The sequence below is a fragment of the Bufo bufo genome, chromosome 2 (assembly GCF_905171765.1).
Source record: "Bufo bufo chromosome 2, aBufBuf1.1, whole genome shotgun sequence".
Lineage (NCBI taxonomy): Eukaryota > Metazoa > Chordata > Amphibia > Anura > Bufonidae > Bufo > Bufo bufo.
The window spans coordinates 507,285,090-507,304,144 of record NC_053390.1 but is presented as its reverse complement, the minus strand read 5'-3'; the positions used below and the strand labels follow the sequence as shown (position 1 = coordinate 507,304,144).

At 44.2% G+C, this 19,055-nt stretch overlaps 1 protein-coding gene across 6 annotated transcripts in view; it reads right to left on the bottom strand.

Moving 5' to 3' along the window:
• Positions 1-16,288: 16,288 nt before the first annotated feature.
• Positions 16,289-19,055, bottom strand: part of TBC1D2 (TBC1 domain family member 2) — a 67,964-nt gene continuing 65,197 nt past the window's right edge. For all 6 annotated transcript variants that reach the window (XM_040417850.1, XM_040417846.1, XM_040417848.1 and 3 more), the window contains exon 14: positions 16,289-17,282. In XM_040417850.1, the coding sequence (XP_040273784.1) occupies positions 17,081-17,282 (202 nt within the window). In that variant the 3' untranslated portion in view covers positions 16,289-17,080. The remainder of the gene's footprint in view (positions 17,283-19,055) is intronic.

The window sequence follows — 19,055 nt, the reverse complement described above, 5'->3', positions numbered from 1 at the left end:
CTGCGCTGTTTTGTGGCGGAGAATCAGGAGGATTGGTGTTCTTTTTTGTCCCTTGCTGAGTTTGCTTTAAATAACCGTCGTCAGGAGTCCTCTGATAAGTCACCATTTTTTGGTGCATATGGGTTTCATCCGCAGTTTGGGACTTTCTCGGGAGAGGGGTCTTCTGGTTTACCTGATGAGGACAGATTCTCCTCGTCTTTGTCATCTATTTGGCAAAAGATTCAGGATAATCTAAAGAGCATGAGTGAGAGATATAAGCGTGTGGTGGATAAGAGACGTGTGCCTGGTCCGGACCTGAATGTTGGTGATCTGGTGTGGTTGTCTACCAAGAATATCAAATTGAAGGTTCCCTCCTGGAAGTTGGGTCCTAGGTTTATTGGGCCTTACAAGATCCTGTCTGTCATCAATCCTGTTGCCTACCGTCTTGATCTTCCTCAGACTTGGAAGATCCATAATGTTTTTCATAAGTCCTTATTGAAACCTTATGTTCAACCCATTGTACCCTCGCCTTTGCCTCCTCCTCCGATTATGGTTGATGAGAAACTTGAATTTCAGGTCTCTAGGATTGTGGATTCTCGTCTTATCCGCGGTTCTCTCCAGTACCTCGTTCATTGGGAGGGTTATGGTCCTGAGGAGAGGATGTGGGTCCCAGTGACGGACATTAAGGCCACTCGTCTCATCAGGTCTTTCCATAGGTCCCATCCTGAGAAGGTGGGCTCTCAGTGTCCGGAGTCCACTCATAGAGGGAGGGGTACTGTCACAACCAGACAGCTGAGAAGCTCTGACAGAAGCCTTTCAGAACCTCCTCCTTGAGTTTTCTTTGTTTTGGTTTTCAGTTCCTCATCTCGTTAGCCTCTCTCAGCTGTCATGTGTTTGGACTGATTGCATCCCTTTAAATTCCTTCCCATAATGCAATAGTGTGCAGCTTATACAACTTCCTGGAGTGTGTGTGCATGCTGTTCCTATTGCCCAGTCTTCTACAAAGATAAGTGCTGTACTTTTATTTGTGATTTTCTGTTTGCTGGATCTCAGTTGACCCTGACTCCCTCCGTGTCTAGTGTAGGGAGCCGGTGGTCGTGTCCCCTCACTATTGTAGGGTGTTCAGGTGGTAGATAGTCGAGGTACGTGGATATGCTACCATCCACCTTTGGGGTGTTCGCATAGGCTGAGCAGTCAGGGAGAGTGACAGGTCTCATGCAGGGGTCTCCCTTTTGTTCCTTAGTTTTGGATCCAGTGAGTCATAGATTCTTTTGCTTTGTCTTGTTTTCTGTACACCATCCGTGACAGGTACCTTCATCTAGAGATTGGCCAATCTCCTTCTCCCATCCTACAATAAACGGCGGTTTGGTATCGGAATCTATCTCTAATATTTTATTATAAAGTCGTGAGACAGTGCCTTTCACGTGTGCTGATTGGTTCCATATTGCGTCATACCAAGTAGGGGTATAGTTACTCGGAGTGTTCTTTAAATACTGAGTACATATCTTACTGAACTGAGAGTAATGGGTTACAGCCCATGGGATGTGTTTAAACCGGGCTTTCAGAGTGTGAATAGTGGGGACTGTTCTGTTTTCTAAGATATCACCGATAGCTATATCTCCTAATGCCGCCCATAATCCCATATCATCTTGAAAATCGCTGTGGAACAAATAAGGTAGGTACCCAATAGGAGTGAAGGGTGACAGGCAACTGGAGGGGTGCAAATGTTTCGATAATTTAAACCAGCTGTTAACCATACCTCGTAGAGAGCTAGGAAGTACGTCTTTGTGAGGAGATTTTTTACAGGGATAGCATGGCTACTGCACTCGGTCCTAATATTTTCCTAGCAATTTGGCAACCTAACTTAGTGACTCGGGGATTAGCTATCTCTGAATGAAGTCTCATTTGAATTGCTCCATAGTAACCACAAATATCTGGTAGTCCAAAACCTCCTTTATGTTTAGGTAAGGTTAGTCTCTTATATGCCAATCTAGGTTTTGCATGGTTCCAGACAAACGCAGAAAATGTTTTCCGTATTTGAGCCAAATAGTGTGGAGGTAGGGCTACTGGTAAAGTCTGCATCAAGTACAGCAGTTTAGGGAGAATGTATGTTTTCAGCACATTCTTTCTTCCTAGCCAAGTCAAAAAAGGTATTTTTAATTCCTTCAATTGGGTTTTAATGTCCTCCAATAACTTGGGATAGTTTAATAAAAACAGTTGGTTGGGGTCTCTAGTTATACGAACACCCAAGTAACCTATATTATCCGGCTCCCATTGGAAGGGATAATTTACCTTTAGGTGATCTATGGTGGTTTGAGGGGTGTTAATTCCTAATGCTACACACTTGGCTAAATTTATTTTGAAATTGGACAAATCCCCGAATGTGTCCAGTTATCTCAGAAGTGCTGGGAATGCTTCTAATGGGTTGGATAGTAACAGAAGCATGTCATCCGCAAACGCCGCTACTTTGTGTGTCTGAGAGCCGATGCAAAGTCCCTGAATATTTCTATCCTGTCTTATGGCTTGAAGGAAGGTCTCTAGACACAGAATGAATATAGTTGGCGACAATGGACAACCTTGACGGGTCCCATTTCGTATTTCAAAATGAGGCATGAGATTACCATTTATGCATATCTTCGCTGTGGGTGAGGAGTACAGAGACAGCACAGCGGCTACAAATTGAGGGGGAAAGCCAAATCTGTATAAAGTGGCTTCCATGAATTGCCAATCCACTCTATCAAATGCCTTTTCGGCGTCTGTGCTCAGAAGAGTGAGCCCTCTACCTTGTGATAAGGCATATTGCTGAGCTTGTATCACCCGAAATGTACTGTCTCTGCACTCTCTGCCCCCTACGAAACCGGACTGTTCTGGGGAGATTAAGTCCTTGAGCAAGGACGCGACCCTATGAGCCAAAATCTTAGCCCAAAGTTTAATATCTGCATTAAGCAGTGATATTGGCCTATAACTAGCTGGTAGAGCCGGATCCTTGCCTGGTTTGGGTAACACAGTTATATGTGCCTCAAGAGATTGTTTGGGTAAAGGCACTCCGCATAGCAGGGAGTTAAAGAGGGAAACTAGATGGGGACCTAGTGTGGAAAGGAATTTCTTGTAGTAAGCTACTGTTAAACCATCTGGTCCCGGGCTCTTGCCTTTGGGAATAGATTTTAGGACTTTCTCCACTTCTCCCAGTGTTATAGGGGCTATTAGTGTTTCCTTATCTGCTCCAGACAGCATTGGTAAAGTGAGGTTTTCCAAGTAGGTCACCATCTTATTTCTCCTTTCCTGAGATGCTGCACTAGATTCATCCTTGTATTATATAAATCGTGGTAATATGTTGTGAACACTTTAGATATCTCACTGGCATCTGTAGTTAATGTGCCGTCAGGCGTCCTCATTTGTTTGATAAATGATTGCTCTGTTCTCTTTTTAATCATCGCCGAAAGTATTCTACTTCCTCTATTTCCATGGACATAGTGCTTTTGTTTTACTCTTAAGTATGCATTAGCGGATTTAATGTTGAGTAAAGATTTAAGATCCTGCCTGAGAGTAACTAGTGACTCAAAGTCCTTTATTGCTAGTGATTTCTTATGCGATTTCTCCAGCTGAGAGATTTTGGATAATAAATCCGTCAGCCGTTTTGTTCGCTCTTTTTTAACCACCTGCCATCTGGGCCATTTGCCCCCTTCCTGACCAGGCCAAATTTTGCAAAACTGACATATCTCACTTTATGTGGTAATAACTTTGGAACGCCTTTATTTATCCAAGTCATTCAGAGATTGTTTTCTCGTGACACATTGTACTTCATGATAGTCATAAATTTGAGTCAAAATATTTCACCTTTATTTATGAAAAAATCCCAAATTTACCCAAAAATTTGAAAAATTCGCAATTTTCTAAATTTCAATTTCTCTGCTTTTAAAACAGAAAGTGATACCTCATAAAATATTTATTATTTAACATTCCCCATATGTCTACTTTATGTTGGCATCATTTTGGAAATGTCATTTTATTTTTTTAGGACGTTAGAAGGCTTAGAAGTTTAGAAGCAATTCTTCAAATTTTTAAGAAAATTGCCAAAACCCACTTTTTAAGGACCAGTTCAGGTCTGAAGTCACTTTGTGGGGCCTACATAGTGGATACCCCCATAAATGACCCCATTGTAGAAACTACACCCCTCAAGGTATTCAAAACCGATTTTACAAACTTTGTTAACCCTTTAGGCGTTCCACAAGAATTAAAGGAAAATGGAGATCAAATTTTTAAATTTCACTTTTTTGGCAGATTTTCCATTTTAATCAATTTTTTTCTTTAACACATCGATGGTTAACAGCCAAACAAAACTCAATATTTATTACCCAGATTCTGCGGTTTACAGAAACACCCCACATGTGGTCATAAACTGCTGTATGGGCACACGGCAGGGCGCAGAAGAAAAGGAACTCCACATGGTTTTTAGATGCCATGTCCCATTTGATGCTCCCTGATGCACCCTTACAGTAGAAACTCCCAAGAAGTGACCCCATTTTGGAAACTAGGGGATAAGGTGCCAGTTTTATTAGTACTATTTTTGGGTACATATGATTTTTTGATCATTCATTATAACACTTTATGGGGCAAGGTGACCAAAAAATTGGTTGTTTTAGCACAGTTTCTATTTATTTATTTTTACAGCGTTCACCTGAGGGGTTCAGTCAAGTGACATTTTTATAGAGCAGATTGTTACAGACATGGCGATACCTAATATGTATACTTTTTCTCATTTATTAAAGTTTTACACAATAATAGCATTTTTGAAACAAAAAAATTATGTTTTAATGTGTCCATGTTCTGTGAGCTATAGTTTTTTTATTTTTTAAAAGATTTTCTTATGTAGGGGCTCATTTTTTGCGGGATGAGGTGACGATTTTATTGGTACTATTTTGTGGGACATACGCGTTTTTGATCACTTGGTGTTGCACCTTTTGTGATGCAAGGTGACAAAAATTGCTTGTTTTGACACAGTTTTTTTTTTGTTTTTTTTTTACGGAGTTCACCCGAGGGGTTAGGTCATGTGATATTTTTATAGAGCTGGTTTTTACGGACGCGGCAATACCTAATATGTATACTTTTTTTATTTTTTCTATTTTTAACTTTTTTTTTTCATTCCTTACTTGGGGACTTTTTTTTTTACATGTGAAACTTTTTTTTATTTTTTTTATTTTCAACCTTTTATTTTTTATTTTTTTATTTTACACTTTTCGTCCCCCATAAGGTCATACAAGACCTCTGGGGGACATTTGCTTCACTTTTTTTTTTTTTTTTTTCACTGTTGATTTCTCCTGTAACTGGGGATGACATAGTAGCCCCAGTTACAGAAGAAATGCACCCCTAGAGAGGCTGTACAGCAGCAATCCAGCGCTGTACAGCCTCAGAGCAGGGCTGATCGAGGTCTCTGAGAGACCTCACACAGCCCCTGCACTCTCCGGTCACGGCGGTCACATGACCGCTGGGCCGGAACAGGAAGCGCACAGCGCTTCCTTCTCTGCAGACACAGCGCTCGGTGAGCGCTGTGTCTGCAGCGATCTAGAAGGCAGGGACACCTGGGCACTGTCCCTGCCTTGTCTTAGGGTTGCCCTGCTGTCACTGACAGCAGGCAACCCGATCAGCAGCTGCACGATTAGCGTGCAGCTGCACTTTCTGAACGGATGTTCTGGAACGTCCGTTCAGAAATAGACGTCCACCCATAGGACGTTTATATCCTATGGGCGGACGTAAAGCGGTTAAGATGAGATCCTAGCGCTATGAACTCCCCACGTATCCCCGCCTTGTGCGCCTCCCATGTAATAGTGGGTGTCGTGGCAGTGTTTACATTGATGTCAAAATAATCTCTTAATTTTTCCGAGATAATGTCAACGTGCGTTTGTGTATCCAACAACGTATGATTTAGTCTCCATGACCACTCCCTCCCAGTCACCTCAGGGATCCTAATGGCGCAACACATCATGGCATGATCCGAGATCGTTATCGATGATAGCGGACTTGACTAAGGTTAAGTTTTGTTCAGGAATAAGGAGGTAATCTAGTCTTTGATAAGACTTATGAGGGTTTGAATAAAAGGTGTAATCCCTTCTGTCCCCATGAACTGATCGCCACACATCCACAACTTGAAGGTCCCTTAATCGCATTTTCAAGGATTTAAGTGCTCTGAACGAGACAGCCGACCTCTGGGATGAAGAGTCTAGCAATGGATTTAAGGCTAGGTTGAAATCCCCTCCTATAAACATCAAACCAAAAGAGAAGGCGGCTATCTTGTCCAGAGTCTCCAAAAGCCAGCTCACCGGTTTAACATTCGGGGCGTATAGGTTACATAATGTAATTTTCGTGTGGCCTATTTCACAGTTCACCAGTAGGAACCTGCCCTCCGGGTCTATTAATTGGGAGTGAAGCGTGAAAGGTATACTTTTTTTCAGCCCAATACTAACTCCCCTGGAAGCAGATTTATCTGAACATGAATGGAACCAATAGTGAAAAGAGGAATTACCTAAGTTGGGTATACAGCGAGACGAAAAATGTGTCTCTTGCAGCATTATTATGTCCACTGCTGCATTCTTAATTATCCGGAATATACGACTCAGTTTAACGGGGCCTTTACAGCCATGCACATTAAAGGTTGCTATATTAAGTACTAGTGGTGCCATTCATGTGACGTATTAAGAAAGCCGCTTTGCGTGTGACATATTAGGTACTTCAAGAAAATAAAACCAACAGTAAACCAAGTAGGAACTGCATGATATTGCAGGTACATCTGTGTCCTAGCTACAATTCCTTTCAGTAGTGAGGGGGGGTGATCAGTTGTCAATAGTATATCCTGATCGGCTAGATCCCTTTATAGTGGTCAGATCGGATCTAGAGCCCTGTGGAGAGCTTGTTCCAGAAAATCTCTGGTGAGTATCGCTGAGTCGTCCCCTGCGTGGTGTCTGCTCACCTTGTGCGATTCATCATGTGCCATGGTTGGATTAAAACCTAGTAACCCAGCACCACCGTGCTTATCCCAGCAGCCTTGTGTTTCTTCCATTCAGCAGGGCAACAACCTGATTTATGTTGCCTTGACTCTCTCAGCCCATGGGTGTCATTGTCTACATCAGGACAAAGAGTTCTTGATATTGGAATTGTCATCTGCTAGTAAAGAAGTTATGAGTAACTTGTTTTTTTTTGCCACTGTATGTTTTCAAAGTTCTTTCTCATTGCTTACATCCTTACTAAAGACTAGTGTTGAGCACGAATATTCTAATATCAAATTTTTTTTTGCGAATATCGGCACTTCGCTAATTCGCGAATATTTCGAATATTGTGCTATAAATTCGATATTTCGAATATTCTTTATTTTTTATTTTTTTTATTGTTATATTTTTTTCTTTCCCACTTCCCAAAAGTAGTTCTTACCTGTCCTTAGGATTCCTGGCTGCTCTAGTCAGTGACCGTTGCCGCTTCTGCCGACTTCCGTGCTCATGGAGCGTCCCCATCACCATGGGAACGTTTCCATACTAGAATGTACTGTCGGATTTGAGAATTACGTTGAAATCGCAATTCGATTAATTCAAGTTATAATAATCGAATTGCGATTACACCTCAGCACTGCTATATTCCATATTCGTTAATTCTAGCCTAATATTGAATATAGCAGTGCTAAGTTGTAATCGTAATGCGATCAGTACAGCTTGAATTAATCGCATTGCGATTTCAACTTGGACCTGGTTTACTATGGTTGGCTTGGTAGAATTAGCGAATATGACGAATGTATTCGTCATATTCTTCAAAACGAAGATAACGAATAGGTAGCTAAAAACGAAGATGGAGAATACTTTGTTATCTTCGTTTTGAGGAATATGACGAATACATTCGTCATATTCATCATCTTCGCTAATTCTAGATATCAAACCAATAGGAAAGTAGCCTTAAGTTAAAATCGCAATACGCGATTATTTAAATCGCATATTAATCGCGATAACTAGAATAATGACGAATATTTGATTTCGACGAATATGAAACGAATATTCTATCGAATATTCGCGAATTTCGTCGAAATCGAATATGGCACCTGCCGCTCATCACTATTAAAGACAAACATTTATGTTATGTTCCTTCCCACTAACACGTTTTCTGGAATTAAACCTTAAAAGAGAGTCTGTCAGCACATTTTACAATGCTAAACTGCTGACAGTACCAGATAGGAACTGAGGAGGACATGTTTTTAATTATCGGGAGTAGTGAGAATATAAAGTTGTATTCTGTCTGATTATGCTCTCTCCAGTACCCACAGCAGAGCTCAAAAGTGTTGATAGACTCTATTTAAGAAATGCCACTCAATTAACTTAATTTACTTTACTAAAGTTCAAGGACCAAAATTTGAACAAATATTACACAGACAGAACAAGGAAATAATTTTAGAAATGTAATTCAATTAGAGCCGACACTGAGAAAACGTGTGAAATATTTTACAAGTCAAGCACTAATCCTTAAATTCAAGTAATCCATGCAAGCCTCACAACTTATACAGTTTTGTCTTCTAAATGAACTTTAGAAAAGGTATTGGACATTTTATGACATATGCGGGTCCCCATATGGAGTTGTTGTTTTTCTTTTTCTCTATGCTCTAGGTTGCTCCCATATGCCTCCTCCTATCAATAGGGCACCTATCTGTGGAATCTTGTGGCGAATATTCGAACCCTACTGACGCCTTAAAAAGGAAACTGATGTGTATCCTGAATGAGGCAAAAAATAATGGCCTCATTAGTAAGACTGAGAATGCCTATTTGTTACCTGTCAACCCCATTACACCAGTTTTCTATGGGCTGCCCAAGATACATAAAGGGGTTAATCCTCTTAAAGGCAGGCCCATAGTATCCGGGGTTGGCAGCCTCACAGAAAAGATCAGTAATTATGCAGATGTTATTTTACGTCCCTTTGTATTGAGTCTTCCCTCGTATGTGAGGGATTCGATGGACGTGCTCCGTCGTCTTAGTGATGTGACATGTGACAGTGGCACCCTCCTTGCCAGCTTGGACGTGCAGGCTCTCTACAGCTCCATCCGCCATGAGAAGGGATGTGAGGCTGTGGGGGCTTTCCTTGCAGGAAGAGGGGCACATTTAAGACCGCATAATGAGTTTGCAGTCACTCTGTTGATGTTCATTTTACAAAACAACATATTCCTGTTTGATAGACAAGTCTTCCGCCAGCTCAGGGGAGTTGCAATGGGCAGTCCCTGTGCCCCTACGTTTGCAAATCTCTACCTGGGCTGGTGGGAGAGGGAGGTTGTTTTTGGTGAGGATATGAGTCGATGGACCTCGTCTATTACATTATGGTTGAGGTTCATCGACGACGTGTTTATCCTTTGGGATGACACGATCCCTGATTTAAGGATTTCGTGTCTGCTCTAAATCAGAATGATCTGGGCTTGTTTTTTACAAGTGAAATACATGACACGAAACTCACGTTCCTGGACCTCTCTATCAACATCGGTCCGGATAGAAAAATAAGAACTAACATGTTTAGAAAACCCACAGCCACAAATACGTTACTCAAATGGGAAAGTAGCCATCCGCTCTCATTGAAACGTGGCATCCCCAAAGCACAATACTTGAGGGCACGACGTAATTGCTCCGAGTTGGCGGACTTTAGGGTCGCGGTATACGACCTAAAGGCTAGATTTAGCCAAAGAGGCTATTCAGCAGAATCTCTCAGAATTGCGTATCAACACGCAGCCGCATGCGACAGAGAAAGTCTCTTACATCCAAAGGTTGGGACCAAGGAAGATGCAAATATGAGAATTATAGGTACCTTTGATGCGGCGCATAGGGAAGTACGGGACGTCTTGAGAGATAGCTGGAGTCTTCTTCAATCTGACCCGATAGTGGGGCATCTTGTGGGTGACTATCCATTGATCACTTTTCGTAGAGGAGGGAATTTAAGAGATAAGTTAGTACACAGTGCCTTCTCCACTCCAGCCCTGGAAACATGGTTACCTAAGAGGCCACCGGGCACATATAGCTGTAGTGGATGTGTGGCATGCAAGGCCATCATGAAAGGAAACACCGTTGTGAGTAGTGTTACCAAGCAGAGATACACAATTCGGTCATTCATCAACTGCAGAACGGTAGGCGTTGTGTATGTGGCTACTTGCATATGTCAGGCACAATATGTTGGCAAAACTAAACGGGAGTTTAGGCGGCGTATCGGTGAACACCTAAGGGACATTTCCAATGAAGCCGAGACTCCAATTGCACAACATGTGCTCAAACACCACTTGGACAGGAACAACTGTATTCGGTTCCAGGGTATTGAGCATGTCAGAACATCAGCGCGGGGGGGGATATTGACAATCTCCTCCTCCGGAAAGAGGCTCAATGGACCTTTACTCTGCAGACCACTAAACCAGATGGTCTAAATGACTTTATCTCCTATATTGGGTATATTCAGTGATATCTATGGTAGGGCTATTATGTATAGCTGAGGCTTAGGCCGGAGTCACTGTCTCCACTCACACCTCCATATATATGATGTATTCACCACGTAGGGGCTTCTAAATCAGTAGGTGATGCACTGGATTATGGCACTGTCTAGCCCCTGATAACATCAGGATGTCATCTTATGTATTAGGTGATGAGGTTACCCATTCTCTGTACTATGTTACTGCTGTAAACTATTCTGTAGATGTTATTATTGGCATGTAGATTATCATCTGTCAAGTATGATGCCTGAGCGAATGGGTTCATATCGCTCCTTTAGTTGTTTTTCTTTTTCTCTATGCTCTAGGTAGCTCCCATATGCCTCCTCCTATCAATAGGGCACCTATCTGTGGAATCTTGTGGCGAATATTTGTCTTAGATTAATAATAACCGCCTTGATTCACTCCTTTATGTTTACTTACCTCCTGCGCTCTTTACAGCGATGACAAGAGGCGGGGCAGGGGTGTGTCGGCTCTCGGCGGCGCCCCTGATTCATTGGCTCCCGCGTAGCTCCGTCCGGCCCAGGGGGTGTGGCTATTTCTTCTTCAGCAGCAGCACTGGCGCGGCCGCGCTACGGCCGTCCAAGTGCCGCAGGCTACGCGTGTGCACACAAATCTATGGGAGCGTGCTACAGCTTTATGTGTTAGTCCTATGTTTGTCTTCCAATTTTGCTCCTGATGACTTAGCCGCATATTTACAGCGGTCAAAGAAACGCTTCGAGCAGTTAGGCCTGTGTGCCTTTAGTGATATAGAGGGACATACCTCATTAGGAAGTCATATGTGTTTGTAGCCAGGAACCAGTCTATTCAATGTACCTGGGGTAATAGTGGAGGGTTTAGTGAGAGTGCCATTGCGTTAGACACTCTCACGTAGTCAAACCCTGTGGTGGAGTGATATATGCGGACTGTATTGCTATTCCGCTAGCTTCCAGTTACACTGCTGGCTCCCTGATTGGTACATTGGTCCAGGATCAGGTTTGAGTGTTTTGACGTCACACTCTCACCATATACCAGTGGGATCCTGGACGTAATTGGATGTTAGTTGAATTATCCACATTTTAAGGACCACCAATAAAAGTTATATTTTAGCGACATTAAGTTCTAATAGTTAATCCCCCCCATATGGAGAAAGGGTTTCGCTGACCATTAACCCACCTGGTGAGATAGCCACCTTATCAAAGTGTACAATCAGCAGCCGTTCAAAATTCTTTGAAAACAAATCAACTGCACAGTCAGTTTTTTTCTGTACAATTGGATAACACAATTATAGTACTAAGATCAAAAATTATAGATATATACATTTTAGCTTTATATGGACATCCTTCTCTTACCTTTAAACACAGCCTCTGTATATGGATGATAATCATCCAAGTGTAGATCATATCTTCTCTGCATGTCTCCAGGACCCCTCTGCCCAGGGAATCCCTGTGTTGTCACTGAGATCAGGGAGTTCCCTAGATACCACCTGAATGAGGAAGCAGCACTTTTGCATCAGGAATACAGTCCTCAATGTGTGCTGTTTGCAGATTATTCCTGTTCCCCATCACAGTGCCGGATCAGACTTGCCAGTGTGACAGCTTGAACTTATCTATCTAGTGTATCTTTCTATCTATAGTTGAAGTCATAAGCTTACATACACCTTAGCCATATTCATTAAAGGGGTTATCCAAGTTTGAATAATGCCCTCTAGCATGCCCTGCCCTGCGACCCTGCACATATTTACCTGGTCCCTGATGCCTAGTTTCCTCTAGGATTACTCCACGGCAGTGGCTGCAGCTCTCCTGTCGGCAGAAATCAACATTCGTCGACAGCAGGAAAGGGGGGTGTAACGGATCACCTGGTACACCGACCGGGTACCTCCGTTGAATGAATGCTCCTAGTGCTTTCCGAGGACTCCAAGCACTCCACTTGACGCCGTACGCACTGCAGACCCCACGAACCGCCGAAGCTTGGTTGAGGTCTCACCGTCTCCTACCCACCCTGGACCTACGACAAGGCTCCAGGCTCCAGTGGGTGGACCTCTCCTAAAACCAGAGATCAGGAACAGCCCTTAAAAGAGCTAGTAGTTATAGCCAGGGGAGTATACACGTATAGCAATCCCCACACACATGAGACGAGGCTCTATGTTGAAGGTGAAACAGGAACTGACTGTACTTCACGTACAGCCTCTTTTATTCACAAACCAAAAACATAGTACTGCCCACAGGGGTTTGAAATACAACCAATCAGTAATTAACAACACATACAATGCAACTACAGCAACCAATCGTTCACGCCCCCAGAGGACCAGAATGAAGACTGGGACATAGGACAACATATCCCCACAATGCATCATGGTCTCCTCCCCTCTGTCTGGAGACAACCTGAGGAGCAATCCAATTATCTCTCAGAACAAAGGGAGATCGCCAATACACATGTAGATACAACAGGACAGACATCACCATTTAAACACACAATGGGACAATGGCACAATAGAAACACACCCAGCATTTTCCTCCCAAGCTGACAAGTTACAATTATTATAGATTGTTACAACTTTGTGAGTTTACATTGGCCATACATATAACTTACATTAATTCAAACAGTATAACGTGGGGACAAACCTATCCAAAATTCACTTGAATCGGTTCAGGGGTTTAAAAGTTAGTATATGGCCCATAATCCTGGGGCAAGAGGCCAGCAGCCAGTCCTCTCCAAAACCCAGTGGCGAGGTTGGTTTCGCCACACATCTCCCCCTCCCAGGGAAGACTAACCAGATACCTGACCTCACGGTCAGTACCGGAGTTAGTCTGGCAGTCCAACCACAACCCAATACTGGACCTGTTGAATCTTGGGGCCTGGCTCTGTTCTGTATGTCCCCAGCTGTTGAGTGGGCATCTGCTACTCCTCGCTTCCTTGTGGTTCTCCAGCTTGGAGCTGTAGGTACTTGGTGGGCAGAGGCCGACTGCGCTCTGCCCAGATGCCAGCTCTTCTGCTGGGGTAGCCTGTGGGAAGTCCGGCTCTGGAGAAGAGGATAGGGGAGGGCAGAGGCCGACTGCGCTCTGCCCAGATGCCAGCTCTTCCGCTGGGATGTGGTCAGGGAATCCTATCCCCAGGACCTTGTTGCAGATCGGCTGTGGAGAGGAGGAATCACTTACCTCCTCCTCCTGGCATTCCTGCAGGGTTGGTGGGGGATCTGAACCGGCCGTCCAGTATCTCGGTAGGTCTGGTGCAGAGACCGTGGTCCCATCTGCACCATCGGAGTTAGGGGTGCTGTCCCCCTGTGGTTGGGGAGAGAGATCAGTGGATATCGCAGGCTCATCCCCTGCCCCCAGAACTCGGTTGGGAAGTACCTGGGAAGGGGAGGGCTCGCTTACCTCCTCCTCCTGGTATCCCTGCGGAGATGGCTGGAGATCTGGACCAACCGTCCAGCATACCTGTAGGCCTGGTAGAGAGACCTCGGTCCCATCTCCACCTGCCATCTGTGGGTCCTCCCAGGACCAGTCTGTGAGGTCCCTCAACAGTTGCGAGTAAGAACCACCTGCGTCCACACCTGGCAACTCCGGCTGCTGTTGAGCGTCTGGGCCAGCTGCCCAGCATCCCGGTGGAGAGACCTCGGTCCCGTCTCCACCTGCCTGTTGTGGTTCCTCACAGGACCAGTCTATGAGGACCCCTACTTCGGGTTCCTCTGGCCGCCTCAGGGGGAGACTGCTAACCTCCTCGGATGCAGCCTCTGCTCGGCTGCTGTAACACTCCTTCCGCTGGGCAATTTCGCTCTCTTTCGCCAGTCGGAATTCTCGTTCCATCCTTGCGTGTCGCTTGGCTGTGACCTGGTTCCAGATGGCCTGGTATATATCCATGGACACATTACCTCCATACTGGGCCACTCGCTGCCTCACCTCGGCCAGCCAGTCATCTTCAGAGCCTTCCATACTTGTCTGCTCCAAGTCGCTGGATACCTCTGCTCCCAGGGGCGCTGTACGGATACTAGCGTTGCCCTCAATTTGTAACTCCACGAACTGTGTCTCCGAGCTGCTTCTCCTCACACTAGGACGCCATCCCACTGCTTGCCACCAATGTAACGGATCACCTGGTACACCGACCGGGTACCTCCGTTGAATGAATGCTCCTAGTGCTTTCCGAGGACTCCAAGCACTCCACTTGACGCCGTACGCACTGCAGACCCCACGAACCGCCGAAGCTTGGTTGAGGTCTCACCGTCTCCTACCCACCCTGGACCTACGACAAGGCTCCAGGCTCCAGTGGGTGGACCTCTCCTAAAACCAGAGATCAGGAACAGCCCTTAAAAGAGCTAGTAGTTATAGCCAGGGGAGTATACACGTATAGCAATCCCCACACACATGAGACGAGGCTCTATGTTGAAGGTGAAACAGGAACTGACTGTACTTCACGTACAGCCTCTTTGATGTGTGGCGAAACCAACCTCGCCACTGGGTTTTGGAGAGGACTGGCTGCTGGCCTCTTGCCCCAGGATTATGGGCCATATACTAACTTTTAAACCCCTGAACCGATTCAAGTGAATTTTGGATAGGTTTGTCCCCACGTTATACTGTTTGAATTAATGTAAGTTATATGTATGGCCAATGTAAACTCACAAAGTTGTAACAATCTATAATAATTGTAACTTGTCAGCTTGGGAGGAAAATGCTGGGTGTGTTTCTATTGTGCCATTGTCCCATTGTGTGTTTAAATGGTGATGTCTGTCCTGTTGTATCTACATGTGTATTGGCGATCTCCCTTTGTTCTGAGAGATAATTGGATTGCTCCTCAGGTTGTCTCCAGACAGAGGGGAGGAGACCATGATGCATTGTGGGGATATGTTGTCCTATGTCCCAGTCTTCATTCTGGTCCTCTGGGGGCGTGAACGATTGGTTGCTGTAGTTGCATTGTATGTGTTGTTAATTACTGATTGGTTGTATTTCAAACCCCTGTGGGCAGTACTATGTTTTTGGTTTGTGAATAAAAGAGGCTGTACGTGAAGTACAGTCAGTTCCTGTTTCACCTTCAACATAGAGCCTCGTCTCATGTGTGTGGGGATTGCTATACGTGTATACTCCCCTGGCTATAACTACTAGCTCTTTTAAGGGCTGTTCCTGATCTCTGGTTTTAGGAGAGGTCCACCCACTGGAGCCTGGAGCCTTGTCGTAGGTCCAGGGTGGGTAGGAGACGGTGAGACCTCAACCAAGCTTCGGCGGTTCGTGGGGTCTGCAGTGCGTACGGCGTCAAGTGGAGTGCTTGGAGTCCTCGGAAAGCACTAGGAGCATTCATTCAACGGAGGTACCCGGTCGGTGTACCAGGTGATCCGTTACAGGGGGTGCAGCCAATAGCAGGCCATGACGGTGACCAGCCCCCTTGAGTCACGTGTGACGTCATTTGACACAAGGGATCTGGTCACTGTCATGGCCCGCTATTGGCTGCAACCCCCCCCCCCCCCCCCCTAGTATCGGGGACTTGGTCAGTATGTGCAGGGCCGGGCATCCTAGAGGGGGTTATTCAAACTTGGATAAACTCTTTTGAAGCTGAATTTCTCACAATTCCTGACATTTGATCCTAGTACACATTTCCTCTCTTAGGTCAGTTAGAATCACTGCTATATTTTAAGGATGTGAAAGGTTGTGGTCAGGGCCAGAAAAAATAAAATTGAGTTTTAATGAATATGGCTAAGGTAAATGAAAACTTATGACTTCAACTCTGATATCCATCCATCCCTTATAAAAGAGAGTGCATTAATTAGAGAATAGAACAGAGGAATCCCTGTGGTGGCCAAGTAATAATAAAAACAGGGCAGTACTGTGTTATCTTTGTCAAATGAAGACTGCTAAATAAGACATTTCAATACTGTTTTAGTCAAGATGATTTGTGTTATATATAGAGTTATTTTTATATTAAATAATTGCCATGCAAGGTATAATGCCAATATCTGCAATGAAGATCAGAATAAAAAGCATGTATGAGATTTTTTTAGGGGAGGTGTTTCTGGGGCTACATCATGTAAAACAAGTTGGCCTGCCACTCCCAAGGCTTCCTCCTTGCTTCTCTGACTTCATGGCGCAGCATTTCAAAATCTTGCGCCCGCCTATGAAGTACATTCTTTTTTTTAGGATATTGCCTCAGCGCTATGTTCTGCACAGGCGCTGTGCCGTACCCTTGTGAAGATCGCCAGAAGCGGAGCGGCTTATTCCCAGGCAGTACTCAAGATTTTGAGATGATTTGCTGTGATGTCAGGGAAGAGGGGAGGAAGCCTTGGGAGGTTAGGGGAGGAGCAGAGTAGTGGGCTTGGACACTTTAAAAGGCCAACCCTCCCAGCACTTGGGAGACATTTTTTCAGCAGAATAAAAGTGATTTTCCTGGACATTGAAAAAATGGCCAAATTATACACAGGTATGTCTGGAATGCTTTCACAAACTTCTGAGGAGCAATGTTGTTAGGTATATTAGTGAAAATGAGTGACACACTCCAATAAACCATACGATGAGAACTGTATCATTAGGTCTGGTTTTTGAAAAAAAATTTGGGCCAGCTTGTGACCATCATCCGTGAAGTAGTCGGATAACATATTACTGACACACAGTGATCTATGGCACACATCATTAAGGATTGTGTCTCTTTTGTTGCAATTCAGGTATCTTCTTCATCTTCACTAACTCCCATGTCATTATCTGTACTTCGGAGTTCCCTTTTACTTTTCACATACTCCAGTTTTATATTTTCCAGTTCAACAAGTGCTGCTTTGAATTTTTCCATATGTGCAGCACGACGATTTCTCACCAGCTTCATTGGGAAAGGATTCATTTCATAAAATGCAATATTCATTAATTTCCTGAGAAGACAAAGTACAGAACACCCAACAGTGTGTTTGATAAAAAGTAGTTACAGTAAAGATCATCTTGATTGTCGTAGACTTGGCATGGTTTACACAATGAGAAAAATGTACTACAAATTCTATATTATCATCTCTGCCCCGCTTGCCTCAGTTGCCCCACAAATATTAGGAGGCAAACTCAGCAGGTTTGTGCACGAGAACTGAAATCTACACAAGCAACGTATCTGGTCTAGATTTCATGACATAAATTATGGCAGCTGAATCAAGAATCCCGGGGCACGGAGAGAGGTGCGGATCACCAGTACTGAAGCAATTGGGATAAAAGACACAGATTATCTTTATTTCATCTTATTTTCAGCTTACGTTCTGCTGCGATTCAAGTGGAACTCCCATTCTTAGTGGTAGCATAGAAGTAAGCAAATTTCAAGCCACTAATATTGCTATACTACTCTGGTTTGACTAAGTGTGGGGTTTCCACTCGAAACACGTCAGTACGTAAGCCTTGCTGTAAATGTCAGGTATAAAGTACACCAGTGTTCTGGTGTACTTTATAACACATGCTGGGCCAGCTGTGCTCGGCCCCCCCCCCCCACCCCACTTTTTGGATGAGCTGGGCATAAAAAGCCCCAAAAAATTTGCGCACATGGGGTGTGCATCAAATTTTGCAAATTATTTATGACAGTTTTCTCACGTACAGGGGTTGATACATGTTGTCCTATGTGTTTGCTTTTTTTTTTCAATTTCAAGGGGGAAGGCTCCTATGCTAGGATATGTGGTGGGCTCAGAGATGGCTATTCAGGGGGTCACTGTACTTGTTGGAGATTCTGAATGCAGTGTAAACAATGATCTCTCTGATTTTATTGATTCAAGTTTACATTATTCGCAAATCACTCTTGCGTGAGACGGGATATGTCTAAAGTAAAAAGGAAATCCACTATTGGAAACAAAAGGGTTTATGATAACGAGGACAAATAGTACACTTGAAAAATAGGAGAAAGAGAAATTTTTCAAGGAGAAATATTGCTAGGGATTTTGGAGAAATCAGGGTCAGGGACAGGGGCAGATTGGGAACTTAAAGTGGCCTTGGAAAAAACCCTAAAAGTGGCCCCATGTTGTAGGTGGGTTCAAACTGACAGAAGATGGGCAAAAACAAGTAGGCGGGTACAACCAAAGTAGGCAGGCCTGCAATACTTTAGTGCAGTGAAGAATACCGCCCAGCAGAACCAAATACCACAGGACAGTACAAAATACTGCCGCTCATCACAGTATTCAGCTGCATCACCACCTTGAGGACAGTAATGCAATTGAGTTCGGGAGGGCACCTGCGGCCGTTGAGCATCCGATCATTATGTGCCTGGCCTGCGGCCCTCAAGAGGGCTTGAGTGTCCCCCTGGGCAGCAGCCCACTGGGAAGTTTCCCTGTAGGGTCTATGGCCAATTTGCCCCTGGTCAGGGACCAGATGTATTATCACTTGTACAATATTTTGCATCAGTATTTGGTCAATATTTGTAAGCCAAAACCAGGAGTGGAACCTACAGAGAAAAGGTATAATAGAAATATGTGTGCCTCTTCTGTGTTTTGGACCCACTCCTGGTTTTGGCTTACAAATACTGATGCAAAAATACTGACCATGTGAAAGAGGCCTTCCCCCTTGATGTTTAAACTAGAGAGAACCCACAGGGTTTCTTCTAGACCGGAACCCAGAGGAAATAGATAAAGATCAATTGTGATTAAACTGCTTTTGTTTCAGGACACAAATGTGATTCTTGG